General features: G+C 43.2%; 1 protein-coding gene across 5 annotated transcripts in view; it reads left to right on the plus strand.

Moving 5' to 3' along the window:
- The first annotated feature begins 3124 nt into the window (after positions 1 to 3124).
- dtnbb (dystrobrevin, beta b) overlaps positions 3125 to 13374 on the plus strand; it is a 38492-nt gene continuing 28242 nt past the window's right edge. For 2 of the 5 annotated variants that reach the window (XM_084914161.1, XM_084914163.1), the window contains exons 1-7: positions 3126 to 3354; positions 5586 to 5631; positions 7583 to 7650; positions 7862 to 7942; positions 8061 to 8274; positions 12518 to 12603; positions 12862 to 13016. In XM_084914161.1, the coding sequence (XP_084770287.1) occupies positions 7584 to 7650; positions 7862 to 7942; positions 8061 to 8274; positions 12518 to 12603; positions 12862 to 13016 (603 nt within the window). In that variant the 5' untranslated portion in view covers positions 3126 to 3354; positions 5586 to 5631; position 7583. Of the gene's footprint in view, positions 3355 to 5585; positions 5632 to 7582; positions 7651 to 7861; positions 7943 to 8060; positions 8275 to 12517; positions 12604 to 12861; positions 13017 to 13374 lie in introns of all 5 variants that reach the window. The other 3 variants (XM_084914162.1, XM_084914165.1, XM_084914164.1) reach the window with 3 other exon arrangements.

Genomic DNA, 13374 nt, shown 5'->3' on the forward strand with positions numbered 1-13374 from the left:
ACACACGTGAGAGACAGTCAGCGACGTGATTGGACTTACCAGCCACATGCTGAATGTCTGTGGTAAACTCTGAAACGGCCGCCAACTGGTGCTGCTGGCGTGCGCTCCATGGGTCAGAGACCTTGGACATCGCAAACGTCAAAGGTTTGTGGTCAACGTACGCAGTAAAGTTGCGACCCTCGAGGAAAAAACGAAAATGTCGTGTCGCGAGGTGCAGGGCCAGCAACTCCCTGTCAAAAACACTGTACTTGCGTTCAGCATCCCGGAGCGTACGACTGAAAAAGGCGAGCGGTTGCCAGAGACCTGAAACCCGCTGTTCCAACACCCCACCCACTGCCACGTCGGACGCGTCGGTGGTCAACGCGATCTCTGCCGATGGAAGCGGGTGGGCCAGCAGGGCGGCCTCAGCCAGCGCAGACTTGGCTGCGGAAAACGCATGGACGCGTTCCGGCCGCCAGTCAACCGGATCTTTGCCCGTTTTACCTTTTAAGGCAGCATGGAGTGGCTGTAGCAGGTGGGCAGCTCTGGGGAGAAAGCGGTTGTAAAAATTTATCATCCCCAAGAACTCCTGCAATGCTTTAACCGACGTGGGACGCGGAAAAGCCGAAACGGCCTGGACTCTGTCGGGCAACGGAACCACACCTTCAGCGGAAATGCGGTGCCCGAGGAAATCCGGAACAGGTAACCCAAACTGGCACTTGGAAGGGTTGATGATCAGGCCGTGCGCTGCCAAACGCTGGAAAACCTGGCGCAGATGGGACTCGTGCTGGCTCGCTGAGCAGCTGGCCACCAATATATCGTCCAGATAAACAAAAACGGACGGCAGCCCACGCAAAACGGAGTCCATCAGCCGCTGAAAGGTCTGGGCGGCACCTTTCAGGCCAAACGGCATGCGCAAAAACTCGAACAAGCCGAAGGGGGTAATGACAGCGGTTTTAGGAACGTCTTCGGCGCGCACGGGAACTTGGTGATACCCCCGCACCAAGTCAATTTTAGAAAAAATCGACGTTCCGGCGAGATTGGCAGAAAAATCCTGAATGTGGGGGATGCGGTAACGGTCATTCTCCGTGGCATTATTTAAACGGCGGAAATCTCCGCATGGCCGCCACCGACCGTCCGATTTGGGCACCATGTGAAGCGGAGAGGCCCATGCACTGTTCGAACGCTGTACAATGCCAAGGCGCTCCATGGCTGCAAACTCTTCCCGAGCGACGGACAGTTTCGTGGGGTCGAGGCGGCGCGTGCGCGCGAACACCGGGGGCCCGACCGTGGGAATATAATGCTCAACCCCATGCTTCGTTACCGTGCTAGAGAAATTAGGGACAGACAGCGATGGAAACTCTACAAGCAAACGCTGAAAAGCATCCCCGGAGGTCACTACATTAGCCCGAATCAGGGGCTCGGCGGCCCGAGTAAAACAGGGTAGCGAAGAAAACGAGAGAGCATCGATTAAACGTCTGTTAGCAACATCGACAAGCAGTCCATGAGCACACAGGAAATCAGCACCTAAAATAGGTACAGAGCTAGCGGCAACAACAAAGTTCCACTGGAAATCCCGGCCATGAAAACAAACAGTCACCAACCTTTCCCCAAACGTTTTGATGGGAGAGCCATTAGCTGCAATGAGCTGCGGCCCACAGTTCGCTGCTAGTCCGTCGGCACCGGTAGGGGGAAGGAGGCTCTTCTGGGAGCCGGAGTCCACGAGAAAACGTCTCCCGGAGCGCGAGTCCTCTATGAAGAGCAGCCTTTCTGTATTGCCAGCGGTCGCGGCTGCTACGGCACGCTGGCGGGTCCGTTTCCCTGGGCCGTGAAAGCGCAAGGCGGCAGGCAGCGACGCGCTCTGTCGCCAAAACGCTGATGGTAGAAACAGATGCTCTTTCCGTGGTGCCGGCGTGTAGCAATCCCTGCCGTCAGCAAGGGGGCGGATGCTCCGGGGGAGGCAGGTGGAGGCGGCGAGTCTGTAGCCAGGGCGTGAACGTCGAAAGTGCGGCTAGCCAGGAGAATGCGATCCGCTTCTTCAGCCAGGGAGCGATAATCCTTCGCAGGCAGAAGCGGGGAGTTTGCGAGGACAGCTCTCACGGCGGCCGGTAGTTGGCGGAGGAAGAGGTGGGCGAAGAGGAAACCACCGTCATCCGGCCCGAGCAACGATAGCATGTTCTCCATGAGCTCGAGCGGGGTACCGCCACCCAAGCCTGACAGGTTGAGGAGCTTTTCGGCTCGTTCAGCGTCGGAGAGGGCATAGCGCCGAAGAAGCAGCTCCTTGAGGGCGGCGTATTTCCCTTGGGCGGGTGGGTCCCGGAGGAGCGTCATCGCGCGACGGGTGGCCAGCGGGTCGAGCGAGGCCACCACATGGTGATACTTCGTGTCGTCAGCCGAGATGCCGCAAAGGGCGAACTGAGCCTCCACGTGTACAAACCATGACTGGGGGTCATGGAGCCAAAAGTCCGGCAGTTTCAGCGCCACAGCGAACATAGCTGCAACAGGAGGCGGAGGTCCGGCGGCCGCTGATGCATCCATAGCGGAGTCTGCGTTATCTGCGGCCCGTTGCATGCTCGAGTCAGGGGTCACCAATGTAGAGGTAAGCATTAACGACACAGAGCTCTCAGTTCTCACTCCAACTTTATTCGTCTCCAACATCAACTGCGCATATCGCGCCACAAAACACAGGAACACACTTCCTATACACTGGGTGTGAGTGGAGCCCTCTAGTGGTCCACCACACTATATTTAATTTAATATTTAAAAACATTTGGGGTCAGTATATTATCCAGTTGTTGAATAAAGAACAGGAACGCTCTATGACGCTGTTGAGCTGCATTATGGGAAATGTAGAGCCCAGGAGTTATGGAGCTTGGTTCTCCAGACAACTAGAAAGTCATGATACTTTTCCGGTCTTTTAGAAAGTATTTGCGCCGGCCACATCTCTTTCTTTCCCCTCTTTATGAAAGTCCCAAACTGCTGCAGTATCCCTTTAAATGAGTCTAAATGAATTCTGTGCTTCTTCCTGTTCAGTGTATAATATTGGGGATTATATTTCAGAGTAACAGCGGTATTAATAATAGTAGTGCGCCTTTAACCAGCGTGCGTGCGCACATGCGTAAAGTGTACTAGTAGTTGGTCGCGCATGGCATCTTCGTGCCTGCTTGTATCTACTGTCCTCTGCCGCTGGGTCGCTGACGATGCCGAGCGGAGCAGGGCTCCTCTACGTTTCTGTGTGCGGCTACAACCGCAGTTGCGAAGACTGAAGTCGGATGAGACGGGAGAGGGGCTTGAAAAACGACGATGGATGGTCCGAGCTGTTTCTCATCGCCCGGACAGCTTTAACATCAGGGGAAACGCGTGGATTTATTAAAGGTGAGAAGTGGGGCTGTCCAGCACGGAGGAAATATCCCCCTTATTCGCCCATAGCCACTTACATCCTCCCTATCTGATTCTGCTGCTGCTGCCACCGATGATGATGATGCTCTAAACGCAACCTGCGCGATTTTCCTCCGGTAAAGGCCAATTCCCCGCCATGTATCTTACTTGGCTGTGGAGACACCAGTAGGATTTGAAGAAATGCAGAATTGTCATTGTTTGTTAACCAAAAAAATACAAATTAAAAAAATAAAAAATAAATGTATGGACATCACGACACACATTCCCCACTGCGGAAATAAGGTAAATAGGCGGTTAAATCAGCAACATGGCTGCGTTGATGCTCTGCCGTCGCTTTAGAAGTGATTTTTAAGTGTTGCGGTGCTGCTCAGCGTTAGAATTAAGGCTCGTAGAAAGGGAGAAGTGAATGATATCAGCGGCGGAGAGATACTGCAGTAACCGAGTCCTTATGTTGACTCGCGTCAAAGGATGTTGTCATTACCTTGGAGCTGAAGGTGCGGTTACAGTAAAATGCACCTTTCCAGGCCTGTGATGATTACTACACAGTCTGACTTCACTGCAAGCATCTGACATCCAAATTATTACGAGCTTGTGATTGTTTATGGGGAAATGAATAAATGGCACTAGCCAGAAACCCCATTGATCGGGACCGGTGAAACAGTGATCACACCGACTGTGATCTGAATGTGCTGAATTTATTTTGGCATGAATTATTAAAAACTTCCATCAAATAATCAACTTAACCGTTAAACTGTCATCTGCTTACAGGCTCTGGTTACACGTCTGTGAACACGAACTGCCAGTGTGCAACCCTTGTTGCATACTCATGAATTTCAGCAGTTACCTCATAGGGGGAATTTATTTACAATGAACCATTGTGATATTTTGCTGACATGTCTCTGCTGGGTCTTCCACTGTATAACAAATGTTTTTTAACCATTTCGCCAAAGGGCAATCGTGCCTCTTTGACATATCTGCTCTAAAAATGCCCCCAAGGCTCTTTTTTTTTCTCTATTTAGAATCACAATTATGATATATAATTGGTCTGACTTTATCCAAACTACCATGCTTTGCCAGCTCCAAAGACATGTGATGGTGTTTATAAGCACTGAAGCTGGTTTTTGACTATTACACAGAGTGGTTTATTGCTGCTTGTGAAACGAGTGGTTGTTGTCAAAGAGCTGAAGATGAGTCATTCAGTTGCTCAAAAAAATTAATTATTTGGAAAAAATCTGACATTTCGTTTGGTTTTTCAAGCAAACATCAGATTCCCACAACTGGATTTTCTGCTTTACTCAACCCGCTGTTTAGGAAGTGGGAGGTTTTGCTTGTTAGAAAGCCAGGCTGTAGTTAAAGATATCACCCAAAGCTGTCGTATGGCAAAAATATTAATTGAACATTTGAGAAAAATATCAGCAGATTGTTTGATGTTGAGAATAGTCTTTAGATGTGGCTCTTATTATATTAATATCTATTATTTAAAACTTAATTTCAATGAAGCGTCCCCTTTAAAAATCTTTGCTGACTCTTGTAAGCAGCACAGAGAAATGTTCAAGACAAGGGAGAGGTGCGAGTTTGTGACTGGAAATAGGCTCTGTCATAACACTAGAGATCAGTCTGTCTAAAACAAGGTTGGATAGAAGTGAAAGCAAAATAAAAAAGGGGGGGGGGCTTCTTGTCTACACACTTCGAACCTTGGCTTCTATGGTTTGCTGATCAGCTGAACGCCCTCAATTCACCATGAGAACAAGCAAGTAATCTAAACATGTTTGGGATACTCTTGAGTCCTTGGTCCCAGGGACACCCAGTGCTAATGGCTTATTGGCTATCCCTAATGTGCTCTGTGTCCGTCATCATTAAGTGGTTCCTTTGCAGCTCAGTCGGTGTCATTAGCCCACAGGATGCAGTCACTGCTGAGCGGGATGTCATAGAGAATTATCATTTGCACAGACCACAGGCACTGGAGTGCTCCCTAGCTGGCTCACCAGTATCTCTACAGGAGGCGATGGAGGGGGGGTTAAGAAAAGCACAAAGTGAGAGTTAATAAGTCCTTGAAGGAGGTAGACAAGGGAGGTGTTAATTACTTATTTAAAAGTCTACTACATTTTGTCAGCGTGGAATAGCTCATCTCTCGTAGTAATGGTGGTGTCGAGTCAATATCAAGACACCCTCGCTGACCTTTTTCAATTTGTTTGTTTTTTTCACAGGGTCAACGTTTAAGGCTTCACTTTGTTGACATACAGCGTGCGGCAGGTAAGTACTTTTAAAATCAGTGTGATATAATATGTCACATGTAAAGCATGTCATATAAGCGCTTGGTAAGCAGGAAAGGATATGGTGTCCATGTGCAAATTGTCTTCACGGTAAATTATTTTTGTCAGATAAGAAAACAAGTCCAAAAGAATTGGTGGTAACGGTAAATTAAATTGTCCTGTGTTTGAGAGAAGTGACACTGTAAAGAAGTGACTGGAATCACAACATTAAAAGCCATGGAGATGCTTTTGAAAAATAGAACAGAGAAAGAAGTGAATGAAGTAATGAAACCTGTGTTGTTTCAAAGGGGGCTTTTCTTTCCCTGCTGAGCTGAGAAGAAAACATACACCAGCAGTGAATCCTGTTTGAAAATGCACAACAGCGTCAACAGTCAAGTTGAATCAGGCAGCAACAGTTAAAGCTGTTCAATAGGTATCTCTTCTTTGGTATCAGATAATTATTTGGGGGCATTGAGAAATATTTTTACTCTTATTTACGTGCTCATGAGTTTAGAGCTAAATAGATTTTGTCATCATATTTTAAAAGATTTGTAGAGATTGCAATTTCCTTGGCTTCTTGAGATTTTCTTTCTAAGAACTGCAATAGACAGCATACTTTTCTTTAATGCAAAATTTATTTTCACTAGTAAAGAATTGATAAGATTGAATAATTTTGCCAAACTGCAGTAAGTTACACTTACTCTTTCATTGCTCATACCGAGGCTGATACTGATAGCTTTAGCCATTTTGCCTTTGCTGCCTTTTTAAAATATCCATGTTCAGCTTGGTGAGGGGTATTTAAGTGTCTTATTAAAATTGTTGTTCCATTTTGTGGCGATTTATTTTGCCAAGGTTTGTGTCTTCACCCAATAAGATGCTAGCATATGACTGTTTGCCTATGCCATTGTGGTCTGGCCCATAATAAGCCATATATGTACATGAGGCTGACTGGCTGGTCACCTGTCTGGGCAAAGAACACTGGAAATCAGCTGATTCTGGTCTCTTGTTGGTCAGTTGGCACATCTCTAGTTATTTCCACTTCCCCCAAGAGTCAGATCGCGTAAGTGATCTATAACATTCTCACATTGGTAAGCTAGTATAGCCAGAAACTGGTAAAGCTGTCTATGCAGAAATACTGGAATACTATATATAAATATCCCTCATGTAACCCACCCTAAACTACAACCTATTCTGGTAATTATGTGAGTTTTAGAAGCTGGAGAGCAAACAATTTCCACATTTTCAAATCTTTATACTAAGCTAAGCTATTTGGCACCTGATTGTAGCTTCATATTAAACCTACAAATGTGAAAGGATATATTTTTTTATTTTTCCTTATATACCTAATGAAGGAAGTAACATCATTCGGACAGTGTTAAACTCTTCTTTTTAATAAAAGTCACAGTTCTGACACGGCTATTCTTTTACCAAGCACACTCTCAGTATAATGTATATATAATTTCTTTTCAGTTCTCTGTCCCTTCTCAGTAATAGGGAATGGACTAGTAATAAACAAGTGACATTTCAAGGCAAAATCATCTATATAGTTGACCAAGGTTATATTGATGACTAACGCTGTCCTTTGTGCAGAGGGTAAATTGCAAACTTCCTGCTGGTACAGCCGTATTCAAGGGTTCATCTGAGTGTTTCAATAATTCATTATAGCCATATAATGGATCACTTACTGTGTGTCCTCCACTGGTAAAAGTAATTTAGACTTGAACATCAGATCCTTTTCTATTCCGTTTTATCCACAAAAATCATCTGTCCTGTATATATCTGCATTTTCTTTAGTTGTATGCAAGACGTGTAGTTCATTCAAATCCTTCTTAGTCCTATCTCTATGACTTCTGACACTGAAATGAGTTGTGTGTTGCATTTATTACTATGCTGCTGTGCAGTAAGCACAGTAAGAGTAAGTGCTGCATGCACTGGTGTTTGATGTGCCACAGAATGATCGAGGAAGGCAGTAAACGAGGCAAGGCCATGGTGGAGAAGAGACAGCTCTTCATGGAAATGAGTGAGTGGAGTCGACTGCGAGAGATGTCTTTTCACTATCTCATGTAATGCACAAACATGCATGGTCCCTCACGTGTAATTCCTCCCACACAGAGCGTATCATTGATTAAATAAACATTCAAAAAGCTTTAAGTGATATTTTTACTTTGATATCAGATTACATTTGTCAGGTATAGATGATTTTTTGAGACTGCGTTTCTCTTATTTTTCAGGAGCTCAAAACTTTGATGTCATCAGACTGTCAACTTATAGGACTGCCTGCAAACTTCGGTTTGTGCAGAAGAGATGTAACCGTAAGAAAAAAAATGTCACCTCTTTTCAGCCGTTATAACACCAGCAGAAACATTTGTTTGAACATGAATGCAGACTTGATTGATTGTATTCTGTCTGTTTGCCAATCCCCCCTCACAGTTCATCTGGTGGATGTCTGGAACATGATCGAAGCCTTTCGTGACAACGGGCTCAACACATTGGACCACAATGCTGAAATCAATGTGTCACGACTGGAGACTATTCTGTCTTCCATTTACTACCAGCTCAACAAGCGGCTGCCCACCACCCACCAGATCAATGTGGAACAGTCCATTGGGCTCCTGCTCAACTTCATGGTGGCCACATATGATAGGTATGGAATAGGTGCACAACACAAAGAAGTACTATAGTCTAGTCTGTAGGTGGTGTTGTTTGGATAGAAACAACAAACAACAAAAGAGTAAAGGCACAGCTCTTATTTAGGATCTTTTTAAGATAATATCAAAGGAGGGTGGCACATTGGAGCAGTGGTTAGCACTGTTGCTTCACAGCAAGATGGTTCATGGTTTGAATCTGCTGGCTAATAGCAAATTCAAGATAAGTGTAACTGCAGGACTGCAAGAAAATTTACTGTATGCAGTAAAAAAAAAAAATTCAACAGAACAACAAGCAAAGATGAATCCAACATGAGTTTTGCAATAAACTGTAAATAGTTTTTATAAATAGGTTAAAAAGACAAAAAGTGGCTACAGATTACTGGATCAAGTCCACTAATATAAAACATGTGGAAACCTCACATTGTCACAAAAGAGGAGCTGAAGCCATCAACTATTTGACATTGTTGCTTCAAATCAGTTATTAAGTAATAATCAATTCTTAATCGCTTATAAAATGCATTGCTTAAAAAAAAAGCTTTTTCTTATCTGAAATAAGTGTAAATGATGATCTATACAGTACTGTGGAAAAGTCTTGAGCCATTCGTCGCTCTCATTTCTTTAGATGAATTTACCAAAAATTCCAAAGATAAAACAGTTTGGCAGGAATAAAATAGTATTTTTGCACCAACAAGGTGATTCCCAAAGAGCTGTTAGCTGAAAACCTGGCATATCTCATACAGGAGGGAACAAAAAGACCCACCACCGGTATGATAGCACTAAATCAGCTCTAGAAAATATAACTATTTATCAACAAAATACAGGACAGGTGCAGACAACGCAGACTTCACAAGGGGACACGGCTGACAGGGAAGACAGATGACTAAACATAGATACAGAACAAACCTTTAAGAATTAGGAATCACAAAGATACAGACTTGGCACTGACTGAGGAGACACAGGGAACACGGAGCACAGGAGGAGCACAGGAACAGAAACCAAGAAACTAGAAATGATAAATTATGAAATCAAAGACTATATAATAACTGAAAATAAAAAAACACTGCGTCACTGACCCAGGACAGTGACATAAACTTTGTCACCTGCTATCATTCTGTTATCAGTCTGCTATTGAATGGGTCAAGCTGGCAATTCCGTACTTTATCAAGCTAAGTGTTTTTCCAGTGTTGGATTTAGTGTAAACTTGTTCAGCTAACATTATCTCAGGATGGTCATGCAGTTGAGTAGTATTCCCAGGGTATTTTCATTTATTATTTATCTATTTATTGTCATTCTTTTAACAAAAAATATTGATATTTCATGTCCCTGGGTTAATACAGTATCACCATGCAAAAAATCACAATACTGTGCTGGTTCGATTTTCTTTCCCGCCACCCCAAATATCTCAGCAATTGAAGTTCAAGAGAAGAAGTGACAGTTCTAAAAATGATCTACAGCAGATCAATGGTGTCGAAAGTCATCCCCTTAATAGAAGAAGAAACTAGTAAAAAAAATCCATCAAAAACCTTACACAGGACCCAAGAGATACACTGGAGCCTGCACATAATCCACTGTTTGCTAAAGCAAAATGGTAAATGGCCTGTATTTGTATAGCGCTTTTACTAGTCCCTAAGGACCCCAAAGTGCTTTACACAACCAGTCATCCACCCATTCACACACACATTCACACACTGGTGATGGTAAGCTACATTGTAGCCACAGCCACCCTGGGGCGCACTGACAGAGGCGAGGCTGCCGGACACTGGCGCCACCAGGCCCTCTGACAAGCCTCAAAAGAAATGGTAGGTTGGCTGTCAAGGAAGGGAAACTAGGATAAAAGACTGAGGTTTGCCAAATTACACAAGAACCGGAATGAAAATCAGTGGCAACAGGTCTTGGATTCATATGATTAGTATATATGGAGGAGGTCAGGTACAAAAGTATCTGCAGCTATCTGTAAAACACAGTACAGACTCTGTCATGGTTTGAGTTTGCATTTCAGTCAGTGGTTTTGGGGGATCTTATCAAAATTGATGGAATTATGAACGTAGAAAAGTACCATCAGATTTTGATTCACCATGCAATACCATCTAAAATAATCTGATTAGCAACAACTTCATTTTTCAGCATGACAATGATCCCAACCTTTCCACTGCAGTAAAAGCATACCTGGATAGAAAAACAGTGGAAAACTATCAGTCATTTGGAGTGGCCTCCCCAGAGCCCAAACCTCAACAGAATTAAACAAAAGGGAGCCAACATCCAAAGAAGAACTTAACTTTGAATGTCCTTCGGGAAGTGGGAAGAGAACTATTCCTGACGACTACTTAAAGAAATGGCAAGTAAGAGAGTTCAGGTTGTGTTGACGAATTTAGGTGGTTAAATTAAATACTGACTTTCAAGCTCACTAATAAATCAGTAATTTCGGGAGCGTTTTCTCATCTTCCTAGCAAAATATATAGAAATCTGAGGTGGCTCTGGACTTTTGCACAATGCTCTTTTTGAACCTTTTTTTAATCAAGTGCAGTTTTAAAATTCCAACCCATAAATCTTCACAAATCCACATTTCTGACTCTGTGATTTGTCACACTAACAGAAAGACTGCCACCTCCCAAAGATTTGCTTGGGCACTTCCAAGTGTTCTCCTTCTGGTTTGTGTTGTGTTATATGTGATTAAAAAGACCAGGGGAGAACATTTCCTGTAGCTGCTTAACTTTCAGGATGTTAAGTAGACACTTATACATGGCTGAGTTATTTCCAAACATAATCAAAATACAGTAAAACCATTACTGGCACTTAGACGGTCCATGGATCTTGTTTTCAGAAATCCCAGAAATACAGATTGGTGCAGAGGACAGAGTATCAATGACCAAGCAATCGATGAAGAATGTAAAATGTTATTAACTTCTAGTAGGTTCAAAATCAGGATTTTAGGTAGGTATGGATCAGGATAACAAATAGACTCTAAGCTAGCTAATAATTAGGATTTTACAAGCATATTTACTTTTATTAAAGGACCCTGTCTATGTACATTTAACTAACTGAAATATTAAACCGCTCATCAATCAAAAATGTTAACATATAAGCTAATGTTAGCTACCCTGTACCGGTCGACAAAGTCTGGTAACCCTGGAGATGTTTTCCGGTACGTCCCTCCTCTTAATATCCGCTCAGTGCTTCCTGAATCAGGGAGGTTTATTATTGACCATAAAGCACTCTCTCATTATTGTACCTTGTGTACTCAAATTGATTGGCTGCTTGCCCTCTCCATTCAGGGATCCATTCAATTGGTTTACTTTTATCTGTAAAGCCATTCTGGTCCCACTCTGTTATTATTCATGCTCCCGTATCTCTGAAACTTTTGGAAACGACTTGCTGCAATCACAGGAAGCAGTTTTGCTATCTGTCCCTCAGGTCCAAACTGAATTAGGCAGGAGAGCTTTCATCCACTCTGTTACTTCTGCTCGGAAGCAAGAGCTAAATGAATCTCAGACGAAACAAGCTGGTCTCGCTAGGCAAGTTAAAACGATTTATAAGAAGAATAGAAACCTAATAAAGCAGGTGAATAATCATTTGTACGTCCACGATCAACCGTAGTTTAAGGTTTAGTTAAAGATTCTTCACATTTTGTACGCTAAAGCAGCGGTCCCCAACTTTTTTTGCGCCACGGACCGGTTCATGCCCGACAATATTTTCACGGACCGGCCTTTAAGGTGTCGCGGATAAATACAACAAAATAAAACTAGTACCGGTACCGAAAAAAAGAAGATTTATTCATAACACACTGAAAAGACCCAGGAAAACCAAGTTAATGATAAAAACGATAACAAAATGACGCTGAAAACCGATAAAAACCCTGAAAACTATACATTTCACACCTGAGCCTCAACTCTCGCGGCCCGGTACCAAACGACTCACGGACCGGTACCGGCCCGAGGCCCGGGGACCGTTGCGCTAAAGGATGCAAAATCAACACTGCAGTCATATTTTTCAATTTTATTTTTGTTCGTACTCCTGAATGTTAGTTTTTCCTCTTAAATGACAAAACTTCAGGTTAAATTAAAAAAAGAAGCATGAAAAGCATAAAAAGCTGTGATCATACAAAAAATTCCTGGTACTATAGGAGCAGAATTAATAAACAAATGTATATTTTATTCATTATGAATTCAACTTTCTGCTTCTTGGAATGCTTTATTTTTATTTCCTAGTATTCACTGTACTGATAACGCTTTCCACTTGCAGTGAAAGCCATGGGAAGTTGACAGTTTTCTCAATGAAAGCCATGCTGGCAACAATGTGTGGAGGGAAGATTGTTGACAAACTACGCTGTAAGTACAATTTTGACTGCTTTTTTTAAAAGCTGATGTTTTGGGTAATTACATATGCCAGGCTCTGCATGTAGTTACTCAAGTTAAACACACAGGGGCACTGCTGCAACATATATACAGTATTCATTTATTTTAAATGCGTTAAGTTAATGCTGAGTCTGTGTACCTTGGATCAATAGTTTCCATTCACATAAATGTCAAGTGCTGGTTTGCATCCTGTTTTTGCTCAAAAGTAAAATGTGACATTTGCTTTCTCAGATATTTTCTCGCAGATCTCCGACTCCAGTGGCGTCATGGTGTTTGCAAAGTTCGATCAGTTCCTTCGGGAGGTGCTGAAACTCCCCACAGCCGTGTTCGAGGGCCCATCATTCGGCTACACGGAGCACTCAGTGCGGACGTGCTTCCCTCAGCAGGTAGGAAGAGAATATTGAATCAGTTTTCTCCTTTACTTTTTTCAAAGTCTTCAGTGCTTTACACTTGTTCAATAGAATAGAATAGAATAGAATAGAATGCCTTTATTGTCACTATACAGTTGTACAATGAGATACAGAGCATCTCCTACTCAGTGTAAACATGCTGGGGGGGGTACAGTTCTGCAGCGCTATGTACATATGGACAGTATTAACATAGGGAAAAACATATATATATATAAAATGTACAATATACAAGCCGTAAGTAATATGTAATAAATAGTGTTATGTATATACAGTTGAGTTGTTGCACATAGAATTGGTATTGCACAGTGGTGGTCCATAGAGGAAGTGGGAAGTG

Source organism: Perissodus microlepis, chromosome 19, assembly GCF_051167445.1.
Source record: "Perissodus microlepis isolate ML-2025 ecotype Zambia chromosome 19, ASM5116744v1, whole genome shotgun sequence".
In the NCBI taxonomy this organism is placed as follows: domain Eukaryota; kingdom Metazoa; phylum Chordata; class Actinopteri; order Cichliformes; family Cichlidae; genus Perissodus; species Perissodus microlepis.